Source organism: Fringilla coelebs (genome assembly GCF_963513975.1).
Source record: "Fringilla coelebs genome assembly, chromosome: 1".
Classification (NCBI taxonomy): Eukaryota; Metazoa; Chordata; class Aves; order Passeriformes; family Fringillidae; genus Fringilla; species Fringilla coelebs.
Genome location: NC_140028.1, coordinates 85,895,349 through 85,918,279, shown reverse-complemented (window position 1 = coordinate 85,918,279; position 22,931 = coordinate 85,895,349). Strand labels below are relative to the sequence as shown.

The window sequence follows — 22,931 nt, the reverse complement described above, 5'->3', positions numbered from 1 at the left end:
TTGACATTTGAACATGGAAAGAAAATGATGCTATTTTGTCATTTACTTTACATCACATAGTGCAAGCATGATTTTTTTTAGAAGTGCTTGTTTTGGTTATTCCTGCCATAGCAGCTGGTTTTAGGTTGGTTTTGTGTTTTTTAGTAATATTGTGTGGTTAAAGTTCTCAGCCCACCTTGGCAAGCTCAGTGAATTCCAAGAACATTGTAAGAAGCAGCATCTTATGTCACAAAAGCTGCTGCTGTCAGCAGCTGGTTTACTCAGCACGTGACTTTGGGGGTGGCCTCAGTGAGTGCCTTTTCCTACAGAAACAAACCATATAGTTTTGTCTGGCAGTCAGAATATTTTGCTGGAGATGGTTATGAGTCTTGGAAAGCACCATCTTGGAAATACTGGTTTATTGGATCATTATGAGTTGACTTCTCACCCTGCAGCGTTGCAGTTTCTGCTCTATAGTGAGTGTTTAGTTAGTCGTACCCCAGCCACGTGGTACAGACCAGTTACAGTGGCTCTAAAGGCTCACACTACCCACTCCTTGGGTAGTCCACATGGTTCTGCTTCAGCATGACTGCCATGGCTGGGTTCACCTTCATTATTGAGGCAGAATTTGGAACACAGTGTAAAATTTCAAGGAATTGCTGAGGCCAAAGCAATGTTTTGGGTTAGGCATGGATTTGTTTGGGTTAAGTATTGCAATCCTGTTTTTCCTAGAGGAAATAAAATTATTTTTCTTTGCATTAATAACTTTTCTTTATGTTTTTTCAAGGCAGGGTAGAAGATGACCTCTGTTTTACTGAAATAAGATGAGCTCACTCCTGTGAGTTGAGCTGTACTTAGGTGAGCTCTGGGTGACCTGGCATCATCCAGCAGAAGTTGGGTTCTCAAAGACTAAAACCTGCAGTCAATAAATTATTCCCATTTTATCATGCAAACTGTAGGCAGCGTAACAGCCTGACTGATAGCAACACAAAAAAATGAATTAAGTAGAATTCTTTTTTTCAGGTGAACTGCCTGTACCTTCAACTGATTTAATTCCAAATGTCTTCACTGTAACAGTTCTTTCAAGTTTAAAGAAAGCATAAATAATCCCCCCCAGCTAATACATATATATATGAACACTGTGGCCTGAGAGGTGCTAGAAAAGCAATCTTTATACAAATTGCAGTTGAACTCTAAAAGGTGTAACATTACAGAACTCGTAGGTAAAGGTATCTTTTATTCTTCTTTTCACTAAAATCAAATTCAACCAAGGAATTCTAACTTAACCCCCACTATTGTAAGGAAAACAGTCTTTTTAAGAGATTGCAAAAAAGCATTTACTGAACATTAGTTTGAACTCTAACAAAATAATTAAAAGCAGAATGACTCCTTATGTCTTCTTTCCCCGTCTACCTCCTGTTAGAGAAAACTTACATAAATTTTACATCAATAAGTTAATATTCAAGTTTTAATTTGAAAGAAATTAAGAGCTTTTTAAACAAAATAATATGAATATTAAAGCCTCCAAATTACAAGACTTGTTTCAGCAACTTCAAAACTAGAACGGAAGTGTCTTCAAAAAAGACAACTCTGTGAGAGAACCACATTTAAAATGTGTTAAGAAATATTAGTTTTATTTAACCAGTTTTCACAGCTGAATATTTATTCTATAAAAACTTTACAGATTGTACAGTTTATATATAGTTCAAACTACTAGAACAAAGAAGTAGGTCCCACAGATGCAAAAATACTGTACCAATTCAAGGTAAAGGCAGATTTACACACTGTACAGCTCTCCACTGGGAAGGGGAGGTGGGTCAGTTCCAAGTAAAAAGTTCAAAACTGTACAAAAATAAGGTTTGATTTCATTTTCATTCTTCATAATACATTCAATAAGATTGCAAGCACAGATACCCAAGTAATAATAGATATCTGCAGTCAGGAATCAATAACCACTCCTGAAAGGAATGCAAAATAGGTCTATTTACACAGGGCACTCTTTTACACCATACTGCATATAGTGTATATTTCAAATAATAAAAAAGCATAGACAAAGAACATTAAACATCTAATATAAGGTAGTTTTTTTTAAAAGAGGTTTTTTTTTTTTTTTTTCTTAATAGTGTGCCAAAAGAATTTTAACTTATTAAATAATATATTCTAAGTGAACCTAAAATTTATGAACATAAAATGCATTTTTGGTGTAATACATCAATTAAACCAGCAAATAGGAAAAAAGAACCAAAAACAAAACCCAAACTGTATATAAAGTAGTATTTTCACCCAGCAACAGGAGCACTTATGTAGTTATTTAAAAAAACCAAAATAAACAAACAAAAACCCCCAAACAAACAAACAAAAATAACCCAGAGAGGCTTTTTAAAAACCCACTAAAACTAACTTATAACTTAGGATATTCATACATAAGATATTCAGTGATTCACTAATACTGCAAAACAAGCTTTTTGTGTTGGTTTTTTTTTTTGTTGTTTTTTTGTTTTCCTTCCTTCCCCCTTCCATTTCCCTCTGGCTCTCCCTCATTCCCTTTCCCTAAGAGACAGTGGTTTCTTCATGCCGTCTGGATAAGAATCAGACATACTCCTGCCCCTTCCTCCCACCCCTCTATACCTCCCCCCCCAAAAAATAACAGAGTGTTTCCTTAGCATTAATCCTGAGCACACTCTCTTTTTGGGGATATGTGTGATTTAAGCATAATAGGGTTTATTTACCCCAAAGTTTCAGAATGTTCCATTACTTGAGGTATTTCAACCTTCTTCTGAGACAATACCTTTTCTCTAAGCTGACTCATTGGGCAGAGAAAGCAAGGGCTGGCTAATACCCGTTTCAATTCTGTATTCTCATGAAAAAGAAAAGCATTACTCCAGACTTCCCTGCCACACAGAAAATAATGCAACACCATTCACTTTTTAATTAATTCTCTATTTAATACAGTACTAGCCAAAGATAACAAAAACTAGAGCTTTTAAAGAGATGTTTGGTAGTGCACTCTATAATTTTTAACCTAGTGTGTGTGTGTGTGTCTACATACACACTCTCACACATATTACATTTATATCTATATATATATATATAAATATATATATATAAAAGACATATATAGATATATGCACACACATACACTTGTGTGTGTATACATCTTCATGTAACAATCAGGGAGAAAGGAGTTTTGTTCAAATTTAAAAGATACAGTACTTTTAAACCCCTTGACAATAAAAGGGGAGAGGGGGTGTGTGTGTCCACTCCTGTTCCCAAGCTGAGCAAGGGGTTAGTTTATATAAGGGTTTTTTAAATGGGCTTATTTTGCTTGCCCTGATGTCCAAGAAATACAATTCCAGTGTCATGGACATCTCATCAGAATTCATCAATTCTGTTCTGCAGATATTTTAACATTGAGTCCATCCCTTGTGCTGAGCCCCAGATTTTCTTCAAAACTTCACACTCTTTTTCATTTGCTTGTTCCAAGTCCACCTTCATGATGTTACGTACTAAAGCTTTGGATTCTTCAAGTACCTGGGCCAAAATTAAAAAAGGGTGAGTTGGGTTAGTAATGCCTGAGAACTGAGCACCCCATGTGCTTCTATGGGCATATAACAGGTTTATGTGGACAAATGCTGGAGCTGATTATCAACTCAAGCTTATCAATTCATTACTATGACAGCAAGAAATGTTGCAGATGGTCATCTTCCTTGTGGCATCCCACAAAACTTCCTTTGCCTTATAACAGCACAATTTAAAAGTGCACAAAAGTGTGAAAATAATGAAAATCATAAAATAACTATGAAATATATATATATGGTTTTGTAACTACAGGAAATAGTAGTGAAGGCTAATCATAACACTTTCATCCTAAACTGCTCTACTAAGTGGCCAGATCTTGATTTCCTGAGCACTTAAAATACACTGAAAAAAAATCTCATTTGTTTTTTTCTGTTTATAAAATGAATAATTTGCTTTTAAAATACAAAATTTCTAATGTATAGAACAGTTAATTTGTACTGTATCTTTCCTTGTAAGAAAGTTAAAATTACCACTATTTGCTGCCATCTTGTGCAACTGCCAGTAGCACACACAACCACTACGTGTTACTCATAAAACAAAGTCCAGCACAATGTCAAAGACTGTATTTATTTCCTTGGTAATTTAAATTAGAACTGAACCTGACTCCAGGTATCTGTTTCTGTGCCGATGTTAGGGCAACTGTTTATACTGTTGATTAGAGTAAGCTGGACTTCAGCAACTATGTTAATACCAAATTACATTATAAAAATCCAATGCTAGTTTATATTCCTTATCAAATGCCACAGTACACTGTAATTAAGAAGAATCAGATAGAAACTTTAAGAGAATCCTAAAAAAAACCAAACCAAAAAGATCCATAAAAATCTGTCAAAAAACATTGCTGTATTATAATGCAGTCCTTGTTTCATGAAAAGACTTATTTTTTTCCCCAGGACAAGAAGATCCAGTCCAGTGCTACTTAGATTAATTCATATTCATCTAATCATAAAAATATAAGAAGATAAAGGAAACTTACAACTGAATTACATGTGACAAGTTCTTTAATTCGAACCATTACTTCCTGTGTGAATGTTCCTGGCCAGAACACTTGGGAGACGAGTCCTTTGGCACAAGCTTCCTGCGCCGTCAACTTCCTTCCACTGAACAACATTTCATTGGCCTGAAGGGATAAAAAGTTACTTCTGGTATGAAATGTAATGAGACAAAACTCATCAAAGGAAAAATGTTCAAAATAAATAAGAAAAATGCCTGCACTATTTGAAATAGTTTTATTACAGCTCTTCCAAGTTTTAATTAAAAAAAGAAAAATACTGGCCTACAGCTGGCTGGCCCGTGTTGTTGACCAGTACTAGGTCAGTAGTTACTAAAATGTGGACGTCTATGAATAATGGTTAAATGTGAAAATGTCTTCTGTAATCTCCTGGCTGTGAATGTTTGTTAGCTCTGGCTTTCTTGCAGTATTGACGACTTGGTTATCTGTGTATGTGGGAATAGGTTATAATGCCTGGCAAATCTGTAAAACAGCAATGAATACATTGGCTTGCCCTTTATAATGATGTGTTCCAATTTCTGACCAAATTCATAGAAAATAAACATTCCCATTTTCTTTGAGTCCAATACTGAAATGATAAATCCTTTAAGTATCTGATACAGCAGTCTTATTAAAAAACCCCAGTATTTAAAAGATCTTGCATATGGTTTAAGGTACAGAATCGAGTACTACCTTCTAGGCAACAAGATGCTCTCCCCCTAGTTCTGTAAATGTTTTTGATTTGTAATTATCATGCACTTTACTATTTACCAATTTCCCCATTAAAGTTTTGTACTACAGCCACTTTAATTCTAGCTTTAGTGAAGCTTTTTATACAGTTTGCAGCGACATTAACATGGAAACAGGCAGTGGAAATTAAAAAGTCAGAGTAATAGTCAACCTCTAAAAAAAAAAAATCAGTGTTATTGTTTCATAATGACTTATTTCCACCGAAAAATATGACAATCCATTACTGGATTCTTGAAATATAGGAAATAAGGCTGTTCTAAAACACATACCTGACAGGTGTAACACTTCTGAGGGAAAAATACAGAGGTTTTTAAAGTTTTCCAATAGTGGAACTTTTGGTAATTATTTAATCAACTTTCAGTTCAGGATCTCAAATAATTAATTATTAACTTAATAAATAATTATTTATTTGCTATGCTACCATGTTCCTAGTATTGCATTTTATACATGAAGCAATTTGGAAGCTCTGCAGTCTCTTATTTGTTCCTTTGTAATGGAATACAAAGTCTGGGCTCTACTGGCATTTTACTTCCTGACTGCCAGTCCATTTGGAATGCAAGAAAAAAACCCAGCCAGTTTCCTAGCACATTTTACTTTGATTTTACCATCAGCACATCTCTCACAGTTACTATGGAAAGCTGTGATTCACATATATTAGTTGATAAAAACCCGTATCTCTTGCACTATAATCAAGTTCTATACCCTATAGTTCTACCTTCTGTGAACACATTATAAAATATACAAGGCTCATTGACCATTCCTTCTCATTTTCCAGAATGTATGTGAATAATAATAACCTGAAATACTAGATAAAAATCAGAGATGTATACATGGTTGTCTAAAAAGGGAATCCTTTTTCCTACACAGTTGGGGGAAAATTAGTCTTCCAAAATAATTAAGAAACCACTTTACAGTTCTATGAAAGATCAAAATGTCAATGAAGTCAATCTAACCAATAGTTACAACAGGCAAGCATTTAAGCCAGGTGGTCAGGTCTACATATTCTTCACATGTATCTTTGCAAGGATAAAAATGAATGCTAGACAACCTTTGCTCCCCCTGAAACTTTAGTTGCAACTGCTGAGTTCTCCTGAATATGAAACACTGTAAGTGAGAATGGTGCAGTTATCTTATTTCTGCCAGCTGTAACACAAACTAGCATAAAATCTCACAAGAAATGAGCATTCCCATTGATGTTCTCACTTGACAGGTTCTGGAGGGAAATATCTTCCTCTGGCATCTTCACTTTTGATCTATACACAACATCTGCTGGAGACCAACTGCTAAACAAGCTTTAATCATAATCATGCCTTGTACTTGCTGTAAAAATTAACTCACTTGGTGGTTACTTTCCAAGAAATATACTACAGCCATAGAAATGAGTGTGACAAAAATATTTCACTAAGATTCTCATTAGCAACCTTCATTTTCTACTCTGAGTAGAAAATGTCTCCTTCCACAGAGGAACTTCCCTTGAACCTCTGGACTCTCTTCCAGTGAGGGCTTTGAGGCTCACCATGGTCCTTTTGTGCAAGGCCACAGGTGCCAGGGGCCCTGGAGCACCTCAGCTCTCCTGCACAATGATCAGGAGGCAGCTGGCCTCTGAACCACCCCAGATCCTGTGGCTGTGACAAGGACTCCAGGCACTATGGACCTGTGTTTCCCTCAGGACTGACAGAAAAGCTAAGACATCCTGCCAAACGTGCTGGGGCCTGGCAGGGAGAGCCAGTGTGTAATGTGTGATCACACAGCTCCTGGGCTTCATATCTAGGACCTGACAACCAGAGCAAGAGCTCCATGGCAGATTCATAAATAACATCTCCCCATACAGACATCACCTTAAAGTCTATTACAGATTATTTTCAAAACTCAAAAGTCAAGTTTAGGGACACTTCTAAAATTCTTGGTAATTCCAAGACGGTATCAGTTTTGAAGCCAAAGGTTTGGGCTTCAAATTTCCTGGAATAAATCCATAGTTGAAAACGGGGAAAAAAATCCCCATCCGTGACAGACCTGCTCACCCACAGAAGGTGACTGACCCCACATGGAAGGTATTTCCAGGAATCTTGCAATGGAACATTTTTACATAGCTGCTGCTAACAACATTACATTTTAAGACTGACTTAAAAGAGCTAGGGGTGGCGCTACTCCTGCTGAATTGATACATTTGCAGAAAATGTTATAATGCATACAGAGGCCTTAACTTTTTGCTTGGTATATTTTTTCCCCTGAATGTTTTACATTTCACTCATAACATCTTCCTGCTGACTTCTCTCTCTCTATTTTACAGACAAAATACTGCTTCTATATCCAAGTCTGCAGTATGGATTCTGAACATATTTCATGAAATGTGCTGAGTAAAGTTCAGCTTTGTCCCATAGAGACACTGCTTTGCTGCAGAGAGTCAAGGATAGTATAAAAACAGTGGATTTTTTTCCCTTTTTGCACTGATCATTTTGGAATTGTTACCACTGGAAGTTTTCAATTAAAATGTTTATATTTAAGAATGAGAGCATTCACAAACACACATGAAAGAGTGCACTAGGGAAGAGCTTGTGTTTTTTGTACAACTTCTAAAGAAATGAAAAGTAACAACCACAAGTCTTTAAAGGACGAGGATGTATGGAATGGATGGATGAATGGATGGATGGCCAAATAAAAAGGGAAAGGAACAATCAGTAATTTGAAACATGCTAAGATACTAAAGATACTCTTATAACTGTTAAGCTATTTCATTTACCTTTTCTGTTCTCTTCTAATAACTAAATCCAAATATGACACAATTAGCTATTAGATCTTTTAGAACTGGTGTTTTAATATATATTTTTTAAATCAATAAATACCTACAGGGAAAAAACGGCTTTTAGAACAAACAGTGATTTTGGAAAACAGGTAGCCACAAGCACTTGTTTCATACTGTCCAAACTGGAATAGGACGTAGGTCTAAGTTTTCAAAGAACATCATGAAAGAACACTAAGCAACATGAAAATAACACAGGTTGGAGATTCTTAACTAGCTTTTTGTTAGGAGTGCATGGAGGCTGAAATAGTTATTTTGCATAGTGGGATAAGACTGCTCCTGGCTGGTGTCACAGTGCTCTGCTGTGCAGTGACACCGAGTGCCACACTGGTGCTGTGCTGAATGCAAGACTCCAGCGGCTGGACCCCACGAGGCAGCAGCAGGGGACATGTGTCGTGGTACACAGGACATGACCCTTCTGACACCATCAGGGCCAAAGGTGGGATTAAATCCCGTGCCTGCTTTCTGTTTTGTGCATGCAGGTGAAGAGTAAGTTGTAAGAGCATGGAGCAGAAAAGCTATAAACGGTGGCTTCTCATGAAAGGTTTTCATGAGAGAAAGAAAAAAATTAAGAAAAAGACAACACAGGAAGGCAAAAAGTCTTGAAATCACACTGGATAAATTATCCCAACTGAATTGTGAAGCTGTCAGCCCCTACCCTGCAAGCTACTTACAGAAGCCAGGCCCATAATCCGAGGGAATGTAAGGGATGAACATCCATCTGGACTTTGTCCAAAAGTAGTGTATGGTGTCTGAAACCAGGCCTTCTCGTTGGCCCAGACCACGTCACACAGAGGCAATATAGATGCTCCAAGTCCAATGGCTGGGCCATTTACTGCTACAATGATAGGCTTCTTAAACTGAATAAAAGTATTCACAAAATTCCTGAAGAGAAACAGAAACATGCGCTCACTACATATATTGAGAGTGTAAAATATAACAGCCCTTGAAAACTGCATAATAATTCATCTTCACAGTAACATCACTTTCAAACCCAACCTGGTAACCTTCCACAATGAGGTGGTTATTTGATGGATGAGGGGAGAGAGGTGGACATTGTCTACACAGAGCTCAGAGTGAGGATTTCAGCACTGTCTCTCAGAAGAGTTTCAGAGTCCCGCTGTTGATGTATGAGCTGGATGAGCAGACCGTGAGGTGGACTGGAAAATGTGGGAATGGCTGGCCCAGAGGGTGGTGACTCATGGCACAGGCCACTGATTTAAGTGTTGCACCCCACAGGGTCAGTGACGGGTCCAGCACTGTTCAACAGCTTTGCTGATGATTTCGTTGATGGGGAAGAGCATATCCTCAGCAAGTTTGCTCAGGATACAAAAGCAGGCTGATACACCAGAGGATTGTGCTGCCATCCAGAGGGACCTCAACAGGCTGGAGAAATAAGCTGACAGGAACCTCCTAAAGCTCAACAAGGGAAGCGCAAAGCATTGTGCCTGGGGAGGAACAACCCCAGGCATCAATGTATGCTGGAAGACAAGCTGGAAAACAGCTTGGCAGAAATTGAGCTAGGGTTCCCAGCTGAACTTGAGCCAGCAGTGTGCCAGTGCTATCCTGCACTGCTTTAGGAGGAATGTTGTCTGGAGTGTGCAGGAGTTGATCCTGCCCCTCTGCTCAGCCCCAGTGTCATTATGGACTTCTCGGTGAAAGGGAGATTCCAGATGGTCTAGCAAAGGGGCATCAAGGTGACCCAGGGACTCAGTGAGCTGGGCATGTTCAGGCTGGAGAAGAGAAGGCTCAGGGGATGTCATCAAAGTGTAAAAGTACCTGAAAGGGGATGCAAAGAGGACAGACCCAGGCTCTTTTCAGTGGTGCCCATTGAGGCAGTGGGCACAAACTGAAACATGGGAGGTTCCCTCTAAACAGCAGGAAATGCTTTCTTACTGTGAGGATGACCAAACAGACAGCCAATAAGGTGATGGACTCAGAGTTTGGAGATTTAAAAAAACCCAGGAAATAGGGAACCTGGCCAACCTGCTCTAGGTGACCTTGCTTGAGCAGGTTGAACAAGATGACTTGCAAATGTCGCTTCCAACCTCAACCATTTTCTGGTTCTGTAAAAGCCTACCACTGCTCCCAGCCCAACCCACCACAGTAGTTGGGCAGGTGCAGATTTAACAGCCCTCTACAAGCATCAGCTGATGGAGCACTTTGGTACATCCATGTGTCCCACAGCTCCCAGATAAAGCTGCAGCCTTTCCACACCTTTGGATGCCACAGCTGTGGCACAGCCCTGCTTGGTTCTCACTGTATTCATGTATGGCATCGGCATACATGAATAAGGTATTTGCCTGTGTTTTTAAGTGACAGTAATAAGGTACAAATGAAGATGGCCAAAGCATTATTGGTCTTCCTTGAGGAGCTCTTCTTAACAAATAAATCTGCTTTCTAAAACTATGAACATTAATAGTAGAGCTCTATTATCCTATATCACACACCTGTAAACTTCCCTATCTCATCTCCCTTCTTTTGGTCAGTAATAATGCTCTGGGTACTATGCTATTAGGTGACATATGCATACTCTCATCCTCATTGACAACAAAAAATAACAATTCATTCCAGTACCCACAAAATATGGATGCTTCTGCTCTCAAACAGTAATGCCTCCAAGAGCTTCTTAGGAAAAAACAGTCATGCATGTATGAATACATACACAGGTAATTTTGAAGTTTTCCCCCCTATCTGTGTTACGTATTTTTGTATTTCTGCAAAACAGAACAATTTTACTATATTGCATTCATTTTACTATATTGCATAACAAAAGGTTATCACACTCCTTCATAACTCATTCTAGTGAACTGAAATAGCTAAATGCAAAAAACCCAAATCTAAACCTGGAACCATCTCATGCATCATACAAACATCCCATCCAGAGACTTAAGATAATTTTAATCATGTCTGAATATCCCAGAGAGGACCATCTCTAGAATATACATGAAAAATACCTTATTTGAAAGGGAGGGTGTGTGTTCATAAGTCTTTTAAGTCATCTTTGCCCATTTTATTAACAATTAATATTAGGTGAAAAAACAGGTTTCTGGGAGGGCCAAATTAAAATAGTGATAGAAGCTCAGTGCTAAGAGCTTCTGGCCATATCTGAAGTCACTGCATAAGCAACTTTTACATGAGATGACTGAAGAATTTCCTTTGATAAAAATAACTATAATCATCTTTATGAACCAACTGTGCCTCCAATGAAAAAGGCTTTACATGTCCATGACCTTTTTTTAGGAACATGACCATTGATAACAATAACAGAAGAAGGGCTCTGAAAGAATACAGATACTCTGGAAGAATGCAAGAGACCAGGATCTCAAAACCAGTGCTCAAATGTACTTGTTTGTATCGTTAAAATGTGTCTCCTTCATACTTTTTTCCATATATTTTCTTCTACTTGGTAATAGTTCAGATCAATTTGCTTAAATGTTAGGTTTGGTACCTAGCATTGGGATGATGATCACCAGTATTAATCTACTCCTCTAAAATATCCATCATTCCACTTCTCTAAAGGTACTATATCAATTTACTCATTCAATAGATGTCTTGAATTTTGGTGTATTAAATTTGTTTTTTGGAAACCCTGTGGCTATTGAAGTATTTTAATATTGGTTTTAACTGGAGGAGTATTGCAATACTCCCAGTTTTCACAGTTAAAATTAAAAATTAAAAATGCATGAAATGACAACCCAAATAGAAAAGGACAGGAAGCATAAAGAAATGCTGCACGCTACAATGTAACAGGTGAATGTCTGAGATCTTTTTGAATAAGAGGCTTCTGAAATAAAGATAGAACAAGTCAAGCCATATGATGAACAATACCCATCAGATGACTGAAGACAGCCATACATACCTAATAGCTTCTGCCATCTTAGTGCTTTCCTTTTTTCTATCATCCGTTAAACGTCGTATAAAATAAATAAAATCAAGACCACAGCAGAAAATGCTACCAACTGCACTGAACAGCACAAGTTTACTGTCATCTGCAGCTGCTGTGTTCAGTGCACTTTGGACTTCCTTCATTACCTGGAAAATAAAAATTTCATAAGAATCATTTTAATCCATCATTACAAAGTAGCATGCTGTTCTCTTCCCTTCCTCCCCCTATGAGACCCTTCAGCATCTTTAATTTTTCCTTAGGATCCACTCAACCATCTTATTAGAAGAGTTAACTTTCTTCATTATCCAAAAAAAAGGAAGTTAATGTATTAGAGGCTTTGCATTTCAAAAATGTAATTAGACAAAGATAATTAAATCATTAAGGAAAGATCTATTAGTTGTTATCTGTAACTAAAGCACTCATTCAGCATTTCTGTAATTTGGACAGCAGATGGCATATGCAACCAGTACAGAAAAAAAAAGAACCTTAATTGAGGCTAAAGATTTTTTCAAGTTGCACTTTGTAAATCACTGCACATCTCATAAAAGACAGTACACATCAACATATTCAGATAACAAAGTTTTCAAATGCAACTGAGCTACACATAGTGTCAAGTGTACATATAACATCTTGCAAGTAAGAACCTGTATCGTGTTTTGTGTACATTTGTGCCTGAATAACAAGCAGAAATGAGGCAAGGACTTCAAATTCCCTTCCCCTCCCAAAATCAGAATTGTTCTGACCTCTGGATTTAATGAATTATTTTCAGACGATTTTGTTGATAGCAAAATGTGTGTGAATCCATCTTGTTTCCTGACAACAATGTCTCTGTACCGGTACGCGCTCTCTGTTTGCCTCACGCTGAAACGTAGCCTTTTATCAAAGGGTTGATCTCTCCTGTCATCAATAAACCTTCGTTTGCTGGCTGTCACTCCTGTTACAGATGTCTGGATGTTGGTTGTACCATTGGCTGCTAATGCTTCCATAAAGTTGGGTGTACCTGGAAAGAGTTTAAACAAGTACAATTACATTTGAGTAGCTCACCCATCTCAAAATCCCTATTAGCATGAAAACATGCAACTCGTATTAAGAACACACAGTAAATATGAAATTCAGTCTCCTGGAAGTTATTGGAAGAGACACTGTGAACAGAGCAAAATTGAAGTGACAAAGGGATTCAAGAAATTAATTTAACCATTTTGAGAATATACAATTAGAATAAGTCAAACAGACCAATTGTCATACGCTTCTTTTTAGAAGGGGAGAAATGTGGATTTAACCTAATACCAATGCACATCAGTAGGTTAATGGTCTGCTTTCTCCCTTTCCAACATTTTAAAGTCATTTAACAGCATCAAGACTGCTAAGAGAAAGCAAAAGCCTTTTGTTTCAATCAGAAGTTATTATAAAGAAAAGACACTTAGAATAAACCAAAGAATTTGATAGACAAGATCATAAAAAACAGAATAGTTTAAAAAGAAAAATGGAAATGAAGAAATGCAGACTATACTTCTTTGAGAGGAGCACAAGACCCATGAAGTGATGGATATTTTAATGGATTCATAGACAATTATAGATCTTTCTCATGTTGAACATTTTTTGCTACTGGAATTGGCAAACAGACAATTAAATTTTGCTGGTCTTGTTACCAATCCCTTACACAGAGGGAGTTTGAAGGCATGCAAGTAAACAGGCCATTCCTCATGTCACAGAAGGGACAGGTTTTTCTGCAGTGCCCATTGGAAACATAATACCAAATAATTACCATTCATTAGAGAAAATAAGAGAACAGACTCGACCTATAATGCCTCTGTATGTTTAGGTCTCCATGCAAAATCTCCCCCAAATTTGTCATACTAAAGTAAGGGATTGTGCATGAGACAGGGGGGGTAAAAATATTGGGGAAGTGTGTTAAGAGTCCAAGACAGTAAAGTTTTGAAAGACTTTTCCTGAGAATTGAGCTCTGAGACTAAAATCTTCTGGAAAGCCACTGCCCTTATCTCACTAATAGGTACTTCAGAACATCATGCATATGATGTCTTAAGAAGTAGAATTAAACCATGTATAAGTAAATTATTAATTAAATGTTATTGTAATTTGTCGTTATCTTTCTGAATAAGTTATATTTTTAAATGAAACTATTTCAAATTTTGTTTTAACTACGACATACTTCAAACACTTGTGCATTCAATGAAGACATTAAAGAGGCTCACTTAAGTAACTGGAATGTCCAATATCTTGATATTTCCACTCTATTCAATGCTGTTTACCTTGACTTATATGAAGTATGAGAGAGATAATAAGAAAAGAGACTAAAGTTAATTAAAATTTAGAACATTATACATTTTCCTACTTATATTCCAGAAAATGTCCCTGGATATAACTGAAGCTTTTATATAAAATATTTTAAAATAAATATGTTATTATAAATACATTATGATTAATTAGGCAAATTGTCTGTTTAAGTATCTATACAATAATAAGATTTTATTCTATTTTCAAAGTCTTTCTTGTTGTATTAGTGATTTACTCCTCTTACCATCTCACTTTTTGCAAAAACATTAAAGACAATTCAGATTTTTTTTAGTTGTTTAAAGTGAAGAGTAAGAAACTGGATTCAGTTTGAAATCAGTTTCAGAGACAGAGCTGAACAAAATGAAATGGAAGATCAGTATTTTGTATTGACACAAAATTTTCACATTTATTCCCAAATTTTCCGTGGCTTATAAAATTCCTTTTGATTTCATTTCAGGAGAATAAATAAAAATTTGGTGTATACTAAATATGAATTTGATGAGGAATGCTTTCAACTTTTTTTGAAACCATGCTATGGCAATTACATTCCTTTAAAAGAATTCTCTTGAAAGGGTATTTTCAGGAACACCAATGTTGCCCCATATTTCATTAGGAACACAAGACAAAATGGTATCACTGGCTTGGTTTTCCATAGGAAATGTAAATTAAAACAACTGAAATCACTTCTGATTTTTAAACCCCGATCAAAGTTTTTTTAAGTCTTTTGCCCTAGCCATAGTGAAAAATGTGGAGAACTGGGAGAGCAGGATAGATTAGACTAAGCCAAAACAAGGAGTCAGTAAGCAAGACCTTTGAGCTTGTATTTTCCCACGATTCATTCTAACAAAGATATACTCCAATACCAGAAAATTACTTTTGAGATGCAAGAGACAATGATTAGATAACTTTGGGAGACAAAACTTCTGGTAAGAAAGATGAAGATGTAAACACCACAGGCCAATTTTCATGCTTATTGAACTGGCAAGAGACCTCCTGATTTTTTATATAAACCCTGTCTACACTTATCAATAGTTGGGAGTTTCAAACCACAAGCAAGGGATAGCTGCAATTCTGGAAGAGGAAGAAGTCTCCTCTTTCCAACCATGTAAACACACTTCCAGGATACTTGGACTGGAATAAAAAAATCTGTCAACTTTAGAGATTGTAATTCTGCACAGGGAGACTTGGCCAGCCAGTACAGAACAGAATATGGCACAGAAATGTTTAAAACATGTTTGTTAATGTTTGTCATTACTGATGGAAGTTTGGGACCCTTCATACCTGACAGCACAGAGAGCTCTTTCCCTTGGCATTTGGTCCTTGGAAGCAAAGGGAGAACTCAGAGACATAAAGCAGTATTTCATTTTGTAAGTACACAGGCAAAGGTACTGCTGTTTTGCTGCTCAGTAATGAGCACATGGTACAGCAAATAGGGATGAAAAAAAAAAAGTTCAATTGAGAGTCAACTCTGGCAGTATTGCCAGAGATTTCCTTATATGAAAACATTACAGGAAGGTGACTTATCTTCAGGATAATTACAGCTGTATTTTAGTATTTTAAAGCAGAGTTTCGTAAGAAACCAAAAGCAGTTCTTCATTTTAAGACATTAATAGAGATAGCAACACAAAGATAAAACACCACGGCCCTCTCCTTTCAAACTGAGCTTCCAAAAATAAGTAAGGACTTGGAAAACAGGCAGTTTACCCTGGATATTGTCAACTAATGAAGAACTGTTTCTTTAAAACATAAACAAACAGCTTATAGTTATATAAAAACCTTTCCCACCTGCAGATTGTTAACAATGTGATCTCAGAGCTGAAGACAATAGTACTACTGGACAAAGCCAAAGCTTCACTATACAGATGCAAAAGGAAGTTAAGGAGTACTTTGTTCTGCAGCTGTTGACCAAAACCTGGTAAGAGTCAGCAATTTCATGCAACTGCCCTTGGAGGGAAAAAAACTAAAGCGATGAGCAACAGATAAGAAGTAACTGGTCTTATCCAAATGAAGACAAACACAAAATACCAGTTTTGGGAAAGGGGCAGAACAAAGGTGTTTTTGTTAAAAACACAAGTTATGCTCACTTTACAACAATCCAAAATTAAAATCCCAAGTACCTCTCTAAGATATTCATGCCTCACTGCTACTGAGAAGTTCAGTTGAGCTTACACATCAAACCTTGAATACAAATACTCTCCTCCCTGCAACAATATTGGGGATACCACCAAAGATATGTCTAAAACCAGCCAAGCTTCTTTTGCACACTTCCTTTTGGGTACATATGTGTTGGTTCTCAATTCAAGGTTTGACTGACAGAGTATGCTGTCTCTGAAAGCTCAGCATACACAGATGCCTAAGGAACAAGCACAAGAACATGAGAGGTGTGAACAATACTGTCTGAGTATTTTCTTGAACTCCAGCCACCAGAAACTTAGCAATTACTAAAATTTGCATGCCCAGAATCATAGGCTGCACCAAACCCCATGTATTTAAATTCATCTTCTCCACGGGATTGTCCAATTTATTTTTGAAACCACTATGCGTTTGTCTTCTAAAGTATCTCCTGGCAGCAAGTTCCGGAACATACATGTTAAGTTTCTTCATTCCCTTCATGAGAGTCCTTCTCCAGATTGACTAGCCCCAGTCTTATTTCCCTTTTCTTCTTCCAGAAGCCAGTCCAAGCATGCCATTCTTCTCCACGCTTCTTCCTCTTTTATTAACTCGTGGAACAGAGCCCAAAATGGGACATAATATTCAATATAGGTTTTTGGGTTTTTTCGTTTTTTTTTTAAACTACCACCAAACAGATGCTTGCAGAAAACTATCCAAAACAAACCCAATGCCATTTCCCTGAGCAGCAACACATAGCCAGGAACCAGTCACTGTTTTGTGTTTTGCTATAGGCACAGTTTGGTATGTAAGCCTGTTTTGTCCCCTCCTCAATGCCTGGCATTCATCTGCACTGAAAGTCAGCTCTCATTTTACTCATGAAATCACTCAGTATTTTCAGAGAAGCCTGACATGCTCACAAGGAGCCTTCAGAACTCTGATGTCTTTCCTGTACCCTCCTGGCACCACTTATGTCCTTTCCTACACTAAGTGATGAAGGGGTTAATGAGAAGCATCCCACTTGAATAAGCAAATGAACAAACACCACCAGCAGCAATGTCTTAAAGTGTTAACTGCAGAAATAAAACTGCAACTGTAACTGATTACAACTCAAGTACCAGACAGGGAACAATATGATCTGGAAAACTGATTAGTAAAAAAAACTTGAATTTTCAATGAAAAAAAAAGAAATTAAAATCCGCTGCTAGAAGTAAGTTACATTTTTTTCTTTAAATCCTTTCTGTACTTTCACTTCTTCATTGTACCCTGTATATATAATCCACAAGAGTTCAAAATAAGTTGTCCAGTGCAGGTTGCCTCACATTTCATTTTCTGCCTAAAAACAGAGGTGTTTTGTTACACATTCATATGTATTAGCAATCTCTAACTGTAAACACTGTTAAGCTTTTCCAGTCTTAACTCTGCACTACATCAAATATTTTACAGGAGACAGGAATTCCAGACAGTGATACCACAATGCAAACATAATACAGAAGAGTTTCCAGTATTTTTTCCACTTCTTCTTCAGTGATTACACAGAAAACTTAGAATTGTAGTGTATTAGCACAGACTAGAGAAACTAAAAATGAGGGCTCTCAACCTCCTATGTACGTGCTTATATTTTGTCTGAGTATGCATATTAATAGCACTTACATTTTTGAATCAAACAGAAGTTCCACTTACTTTGAAACATCACAATAAATATTTGCAAGAAAAAGAAGTCTCAATTTATTGTACATTTCACCTAAAATGCTGATTTGCTCTGTGTTTCTGAAAGAGCATTCAAAATGTGCTGGTCACTTATGTAAGAAAGATACAACTTCAGTTAATTCCTCCCAGAATATGGTGTTCCCTTGATACAGAGCAGAAACCAACCAGCAATAAAGTTGTGCACACCCCATCATCAGAACAGGCATCCCCAAAGATGCCTTGGAGGAGAGGGGGTGGGAAAACGACAATATTCCTTCAAATCATAGGAAGATGATGACTGCAATACCATGCTGCTGATACCCTCATCAAAACCCTTACTGTGGGGAGGGAGGGAGGGAATGCTTGTGCCCTGCAGCACTATCCTGGCTAACTGAAGTGAACCACTTCCGATTCTGTTTCGAGGAAATAGGTACACAGGCAACCGTTAGATTTTCTTCAGCCATCTTCTGTTTTTTTTGCAAATATGCCACATTTCAGTACAAGCACTACAGGTTTTAAGAACAGATTAATTGGCAAATTATGATAGAACTTGGTGGAACATGAGCAACAGGAAACCACAACTCAGCAGCAAGCAGTATGCAGAGGCTGGCAGGCTTGATTGTCAATGTCTACCTTCAACTCCTAAAAAGTCCTTTTCTCGTACTCTTTAATTACAACTCTTTCCCATATGTTTTGTATAGGTGTTAATCGTAAATAGAACTTGGAAACACTGCTCCTATTAAACCTACATTTCCTACAGGACACTGCTGTTGTGGACAAAATTAATACGAGATGAGAAAAACACACATGTGGCCCAGTAATATTTCTCTACTCAACTTTTGAAGTTTTTCTATCTTACACTAGCTTTTAATCCTGGTTGCCATGTCACATTTAGAGTAATATTGTCTACAACAGCCTTTTCCCCCCTTGTATAGATATTTTTCTGTGTTTCTCAGATTACTGAGAGCATCAAATATATTTGTTAGGAATAGGGCAGCATTACTCGTCGTACTGGACTTTAATAGGTTATAGGATATTAATTATTTTTGCTTTTGGAGGTCTTTCCTTTTCAGAACATAAGCATCCATGTGAAGATAAACTCATAATACCAAGCAAAAATGCAACTAATCAGAACATAAAATTCTATTACTGGAAGTAGGCAACCAATACAAGAGAAAATGGCATTTCTTCACCCTTGAAATAGGTTTACATTAGCCTGACTGCTTTATATTGTATAAGTGGAAATAATAATTCTAAAAAATTACCTATGTTAAAAAATGGGAATAACAAAATACTAGACCTAAGATTTGCAAAGACCATGCTCACAAAAGCAAGAAGGATAACATTAATAATAGATAAATTGGCAACATATCTTTTAAGGAGTATGCCTAAGTTTTACTGTCTTTGAAGAGGAAATGTGCATTTTTATGCATAATGTATTAAGTAAACTTTCCAGTCACACAGTGGAAAGAAAATGTCCCACTCCTAACAACTCCAAAATGTTTTCCAAATACATCTCCATTCTTATTATTTCACCAAAAATAGAAAAACAAACACTCTTCAGGTAGCAAAATCTTTTTCTCCTTTATCATGGATCAAGATAAATTAGAACTGTTCTGTATTCCCCTTCCACTGCAGTTTTAGCCTGTTTTTGGAGTGATTTGTCTTCCACTGAATCTATAGTCAAGATGCTACTGACAAATAGAAAACAGTACATGACTGTTCTCATAATTTTAGATGGCTGTAAGGAAAAAATATATATAAAAATTCCTAAGTGCCTCCAGTATTACTCCAGTCAAGAAATCTGTCATATTTCATAGCAGCATGCACTAAAGTATTTGATGTGGGAAGCAAAGAGTTAGTTTCATTTCTTTTTTTCATGAGCAAGTCAAATCAGAAAAGCCTTTCCCAGGTTACAGACTCCTTTTTAAGATATTTTAATACTGGGAACATTTCATAAGGGAAAACACTTCTATCTTGATATTTTTGGAGCTGTGGGTTATGATACCACAGCATTCATCCAAAATGCTCTAAATTTTGAGAGTTAAGCAAGGACATCTCTTGGGGCTCATCTACAGAGGGAAGCTATTGCAAAATAGGCTAAGGTTTAAACTTGAAGTATACCCAGCTATTTCACACTAACTCCTAAGGTGAAGATATTCTATATTAAGAGCACTTCACCACAATTTAATCCAATCCCCTGAGTGATGTGAAAAATGGCTCTCTTTTTGTAGGCTATCAGTGTCCCAATGTAAGGCTTGTCTAAAACAGATACTGGCAAAAGACATCCCAGTAGTTTCACCTACAGACACAAACATATACATGCCACAGTACACATTATATAATGCTTTTAAGGACATTAAAACATTCTAACATACCTTAGCTAGATTACGAATGAATTTAAATAGATGGCTATAATACTATACTGGCAAAACACCTACATTTACCTTCTTTTTGAAAACAAATGTGAATACTATTTTGACAGGTTCATTCTTATCACATAGACAAGGTTTTCAATACCAGACTTTGCAAGAGCTCCACTCACAACTGTCCTGAAAACCATTTGGCATTTCAATGCAGAAAGGTAGTAGACAGGGAAGGCTCAGGACTTCAGCAGGTTCAAGACACTGATGTGCATGTGTTGAACTTTCCAGGGAACCCCGAGATCAGAGTGCTGGAGTAAGCATCCCTGCTGGAAAAAGGCACCTCTAGTTTTATGCATCTACCTCAAAAAGGTACATGTGTTTTTCCAGCCACTATCTGATGTCTGCTATTCATAGAAACTGTCTCAACCTCCTATGGGATATTCAACAAGAGGTTCATTAAGAGGTGGCAAATGAACCTGAAGCCATCTTCCAGTACACCAAGGGCACACAGCTGTTCCTAACACCACCAGATCCACTTTATACGTGAGAAACCTACAATACATAATGTATACACAGGCAGACTGTTCTGCAGCAGCACCCTCTTAACAGAAATTAATGACCTTGGAAGGAATAACTGGCTGGGGTGGGAAGAGGAAGGGCAAAAGAAGAGTCTCTGACTTTTCTAAGAGGTTCCCAAAATCCTCAAGTGAAAAACTAAACATTGTAGTGCTGGGTATTTAGTCCTTGCATAGACTTTATGCAAGAGAGATGCCAGCTTCTTGACCACTTCTGCTGCCTGAAGGGGTGTGGAGCAAAAATCAAGAGCTGGCCATTGGCACCAGTGGGAGAAAATAGGGTGAAAAGAAGATTACTGGTCTTGGGAAAGTGTAAACACAGGGACCTCTGAGCAATGGGAGATGAAAAGTATCTTTGGGTATCCCATGCAACAGGTGCTGGATAGTCAGGCTCTCTGAACTGAAAAATTAATTCAGAAGAGTATCACATTCACCTTGCCCAATCCGCCCTTTTATACTGCTGCAGAGGATACCATCTACTGGCAACAGCTGAAAGGAAGCTTGATGGAAAGGAGTGACAGCCTGTGCTTTCAAGCTGAATCTGGTCTCTCCTGTCTGTTTTTTGGCTGTACTAGCTAGGATCAGTACATATATGAGGACCTGCATCAACTGGAGAACTTGTGAAGCATATCTGATAATACCCTAATAGTAATAATCATCATCATCAAAAAATACTCCACCAAAACTATAAGGAAAAAAACACTCAGAGAAAGTCCTTAAGTCAACAGTAGAAGACTACCAAGAGTAAGACTCAGATCAGATGCTTTGCATGAAGAAAAATATGACATCGTCCCTCAATTAGGCTTTTTCCTGGATCACTGCAGGAAATCACTAGAAAGCCCAGGAGGCATTTATTGTCACATCATTTTGCCCTGACCACAGTACAAGTAGTGTACCTCTCCACACCTGGAATTTGCAGACAGCAAAGATCTTGAACATGGTGCACAACATAAGAGGGACACAGATCTGCTGGAACAAATCTAGAGGCACCGGAACAGGCTGTCCAGAGAAACTGGATGGTGGATGCTCCGCCCCTGGAAATGCTCAAGGCCAGGCTGGATGGGGCTTGGAACAATATGGTCTAATGGAAGGTGTTCCTGCCCCTGGCAAAGGGGTGGGAACTGCATGATCTCTAAGGTCCCTTCCCATTCTACGATGAGGGCCACAAGTCTTGGGAAAACGCCCATCGTAAGTTTTCATCACATTTTGCAACAAATTGGTAAGTAAATAAATAAATTACCCTCCCCCCCAAAAGATGCCCATAATATATCACAGGGAAATAACCACAGCTGCAAGCTGTGAGCAGAGAAGGCATCTCAGCCAGCAGCTGGAAGGGCTGGAGGCAGTGAGCTGCCCTTACTCAGCAGGATGGATCACATGCATGGGTTCTACTTGGGTGCATGCTCTCCATACTGCTGAGGAAAGCAATAGGTGTCTGTGGAAGACCTTAGGCTTTCTACTGCATTGGCTGTTGTCATATTTATGAACAAATTATCAAAGGAAAAATCTCACAGACAAAAAACCTGAACTGATAAGTCCATAAACCACTAATTAAGTAGTTAACTGGCTGCCATACATAGAAAATGGTTCAGAGCTGCCAAAGTGGCTTCCCTCAGGCCAAAAAGCAAGGAATACAGAAGCCAGTATTATTAGTTACACGTGTTCCCTATCCCCAAAAGCTATTTTTTCCTGTAAGAATCTGCTTTTATGAATTACTGGATATTTTTTCTTTACAGAAATTATTATACCTAGATTAAAATACAAGTATCAACAAAGATAATATTGCTATACAGATGAGACAGCTAAAGAAGCAACAGAACTAGCGTGGTAATATTTAAGTGGGACATACTATTTCAGCAGCATCAGTGTATAAATATGAAACTACAGCCTCTGAATTATCACAAAGACT

The 22,931-nt window shown here is 37.5% G+C and overlaps 1 protein-coding gene across 1 annotated transcript in view; it reads right to left on the bottom strand.

Moving 5' to 3' along the window:
• Positions 1 to 2,675: 2,675 nt before the first annotated feature.
• Positions 2,676 to 22,931, bottom strand: part of CDYL (chromodomain Y like) — a 103,969-nt gene continuing 83,713 nt past the window's right edge. The window contains exons 3-7 of the mRNA XM_084205989.1: positions 12,732 to 12,988; positions 11,962 to 12,134; positions 8,774 to 8,984; positions 4,535 to 4,678; positions 2,676 to 3,510 (exon numbers count right to left, since the gene is read on the bottom strand). Coding sequence (XP_084062115.1) covers positions 3,352 to 3,510; positions 4,535 to 4,678; positions 8,774 to 8,984; positions 11,962 to 12,134; positions 12,732 to 12,988 — 944 coding nt within the window. The 3' untranslated portion in view covers positions 2,676 to 3,351. The remainder of the gene's footprint in view (positions 3,511 to 4,534; positions 4,679 to 8,773; positions 8,985 to 11,961; positions 12,135 to 12,731; positions 12,989 to 22,931) is intronic.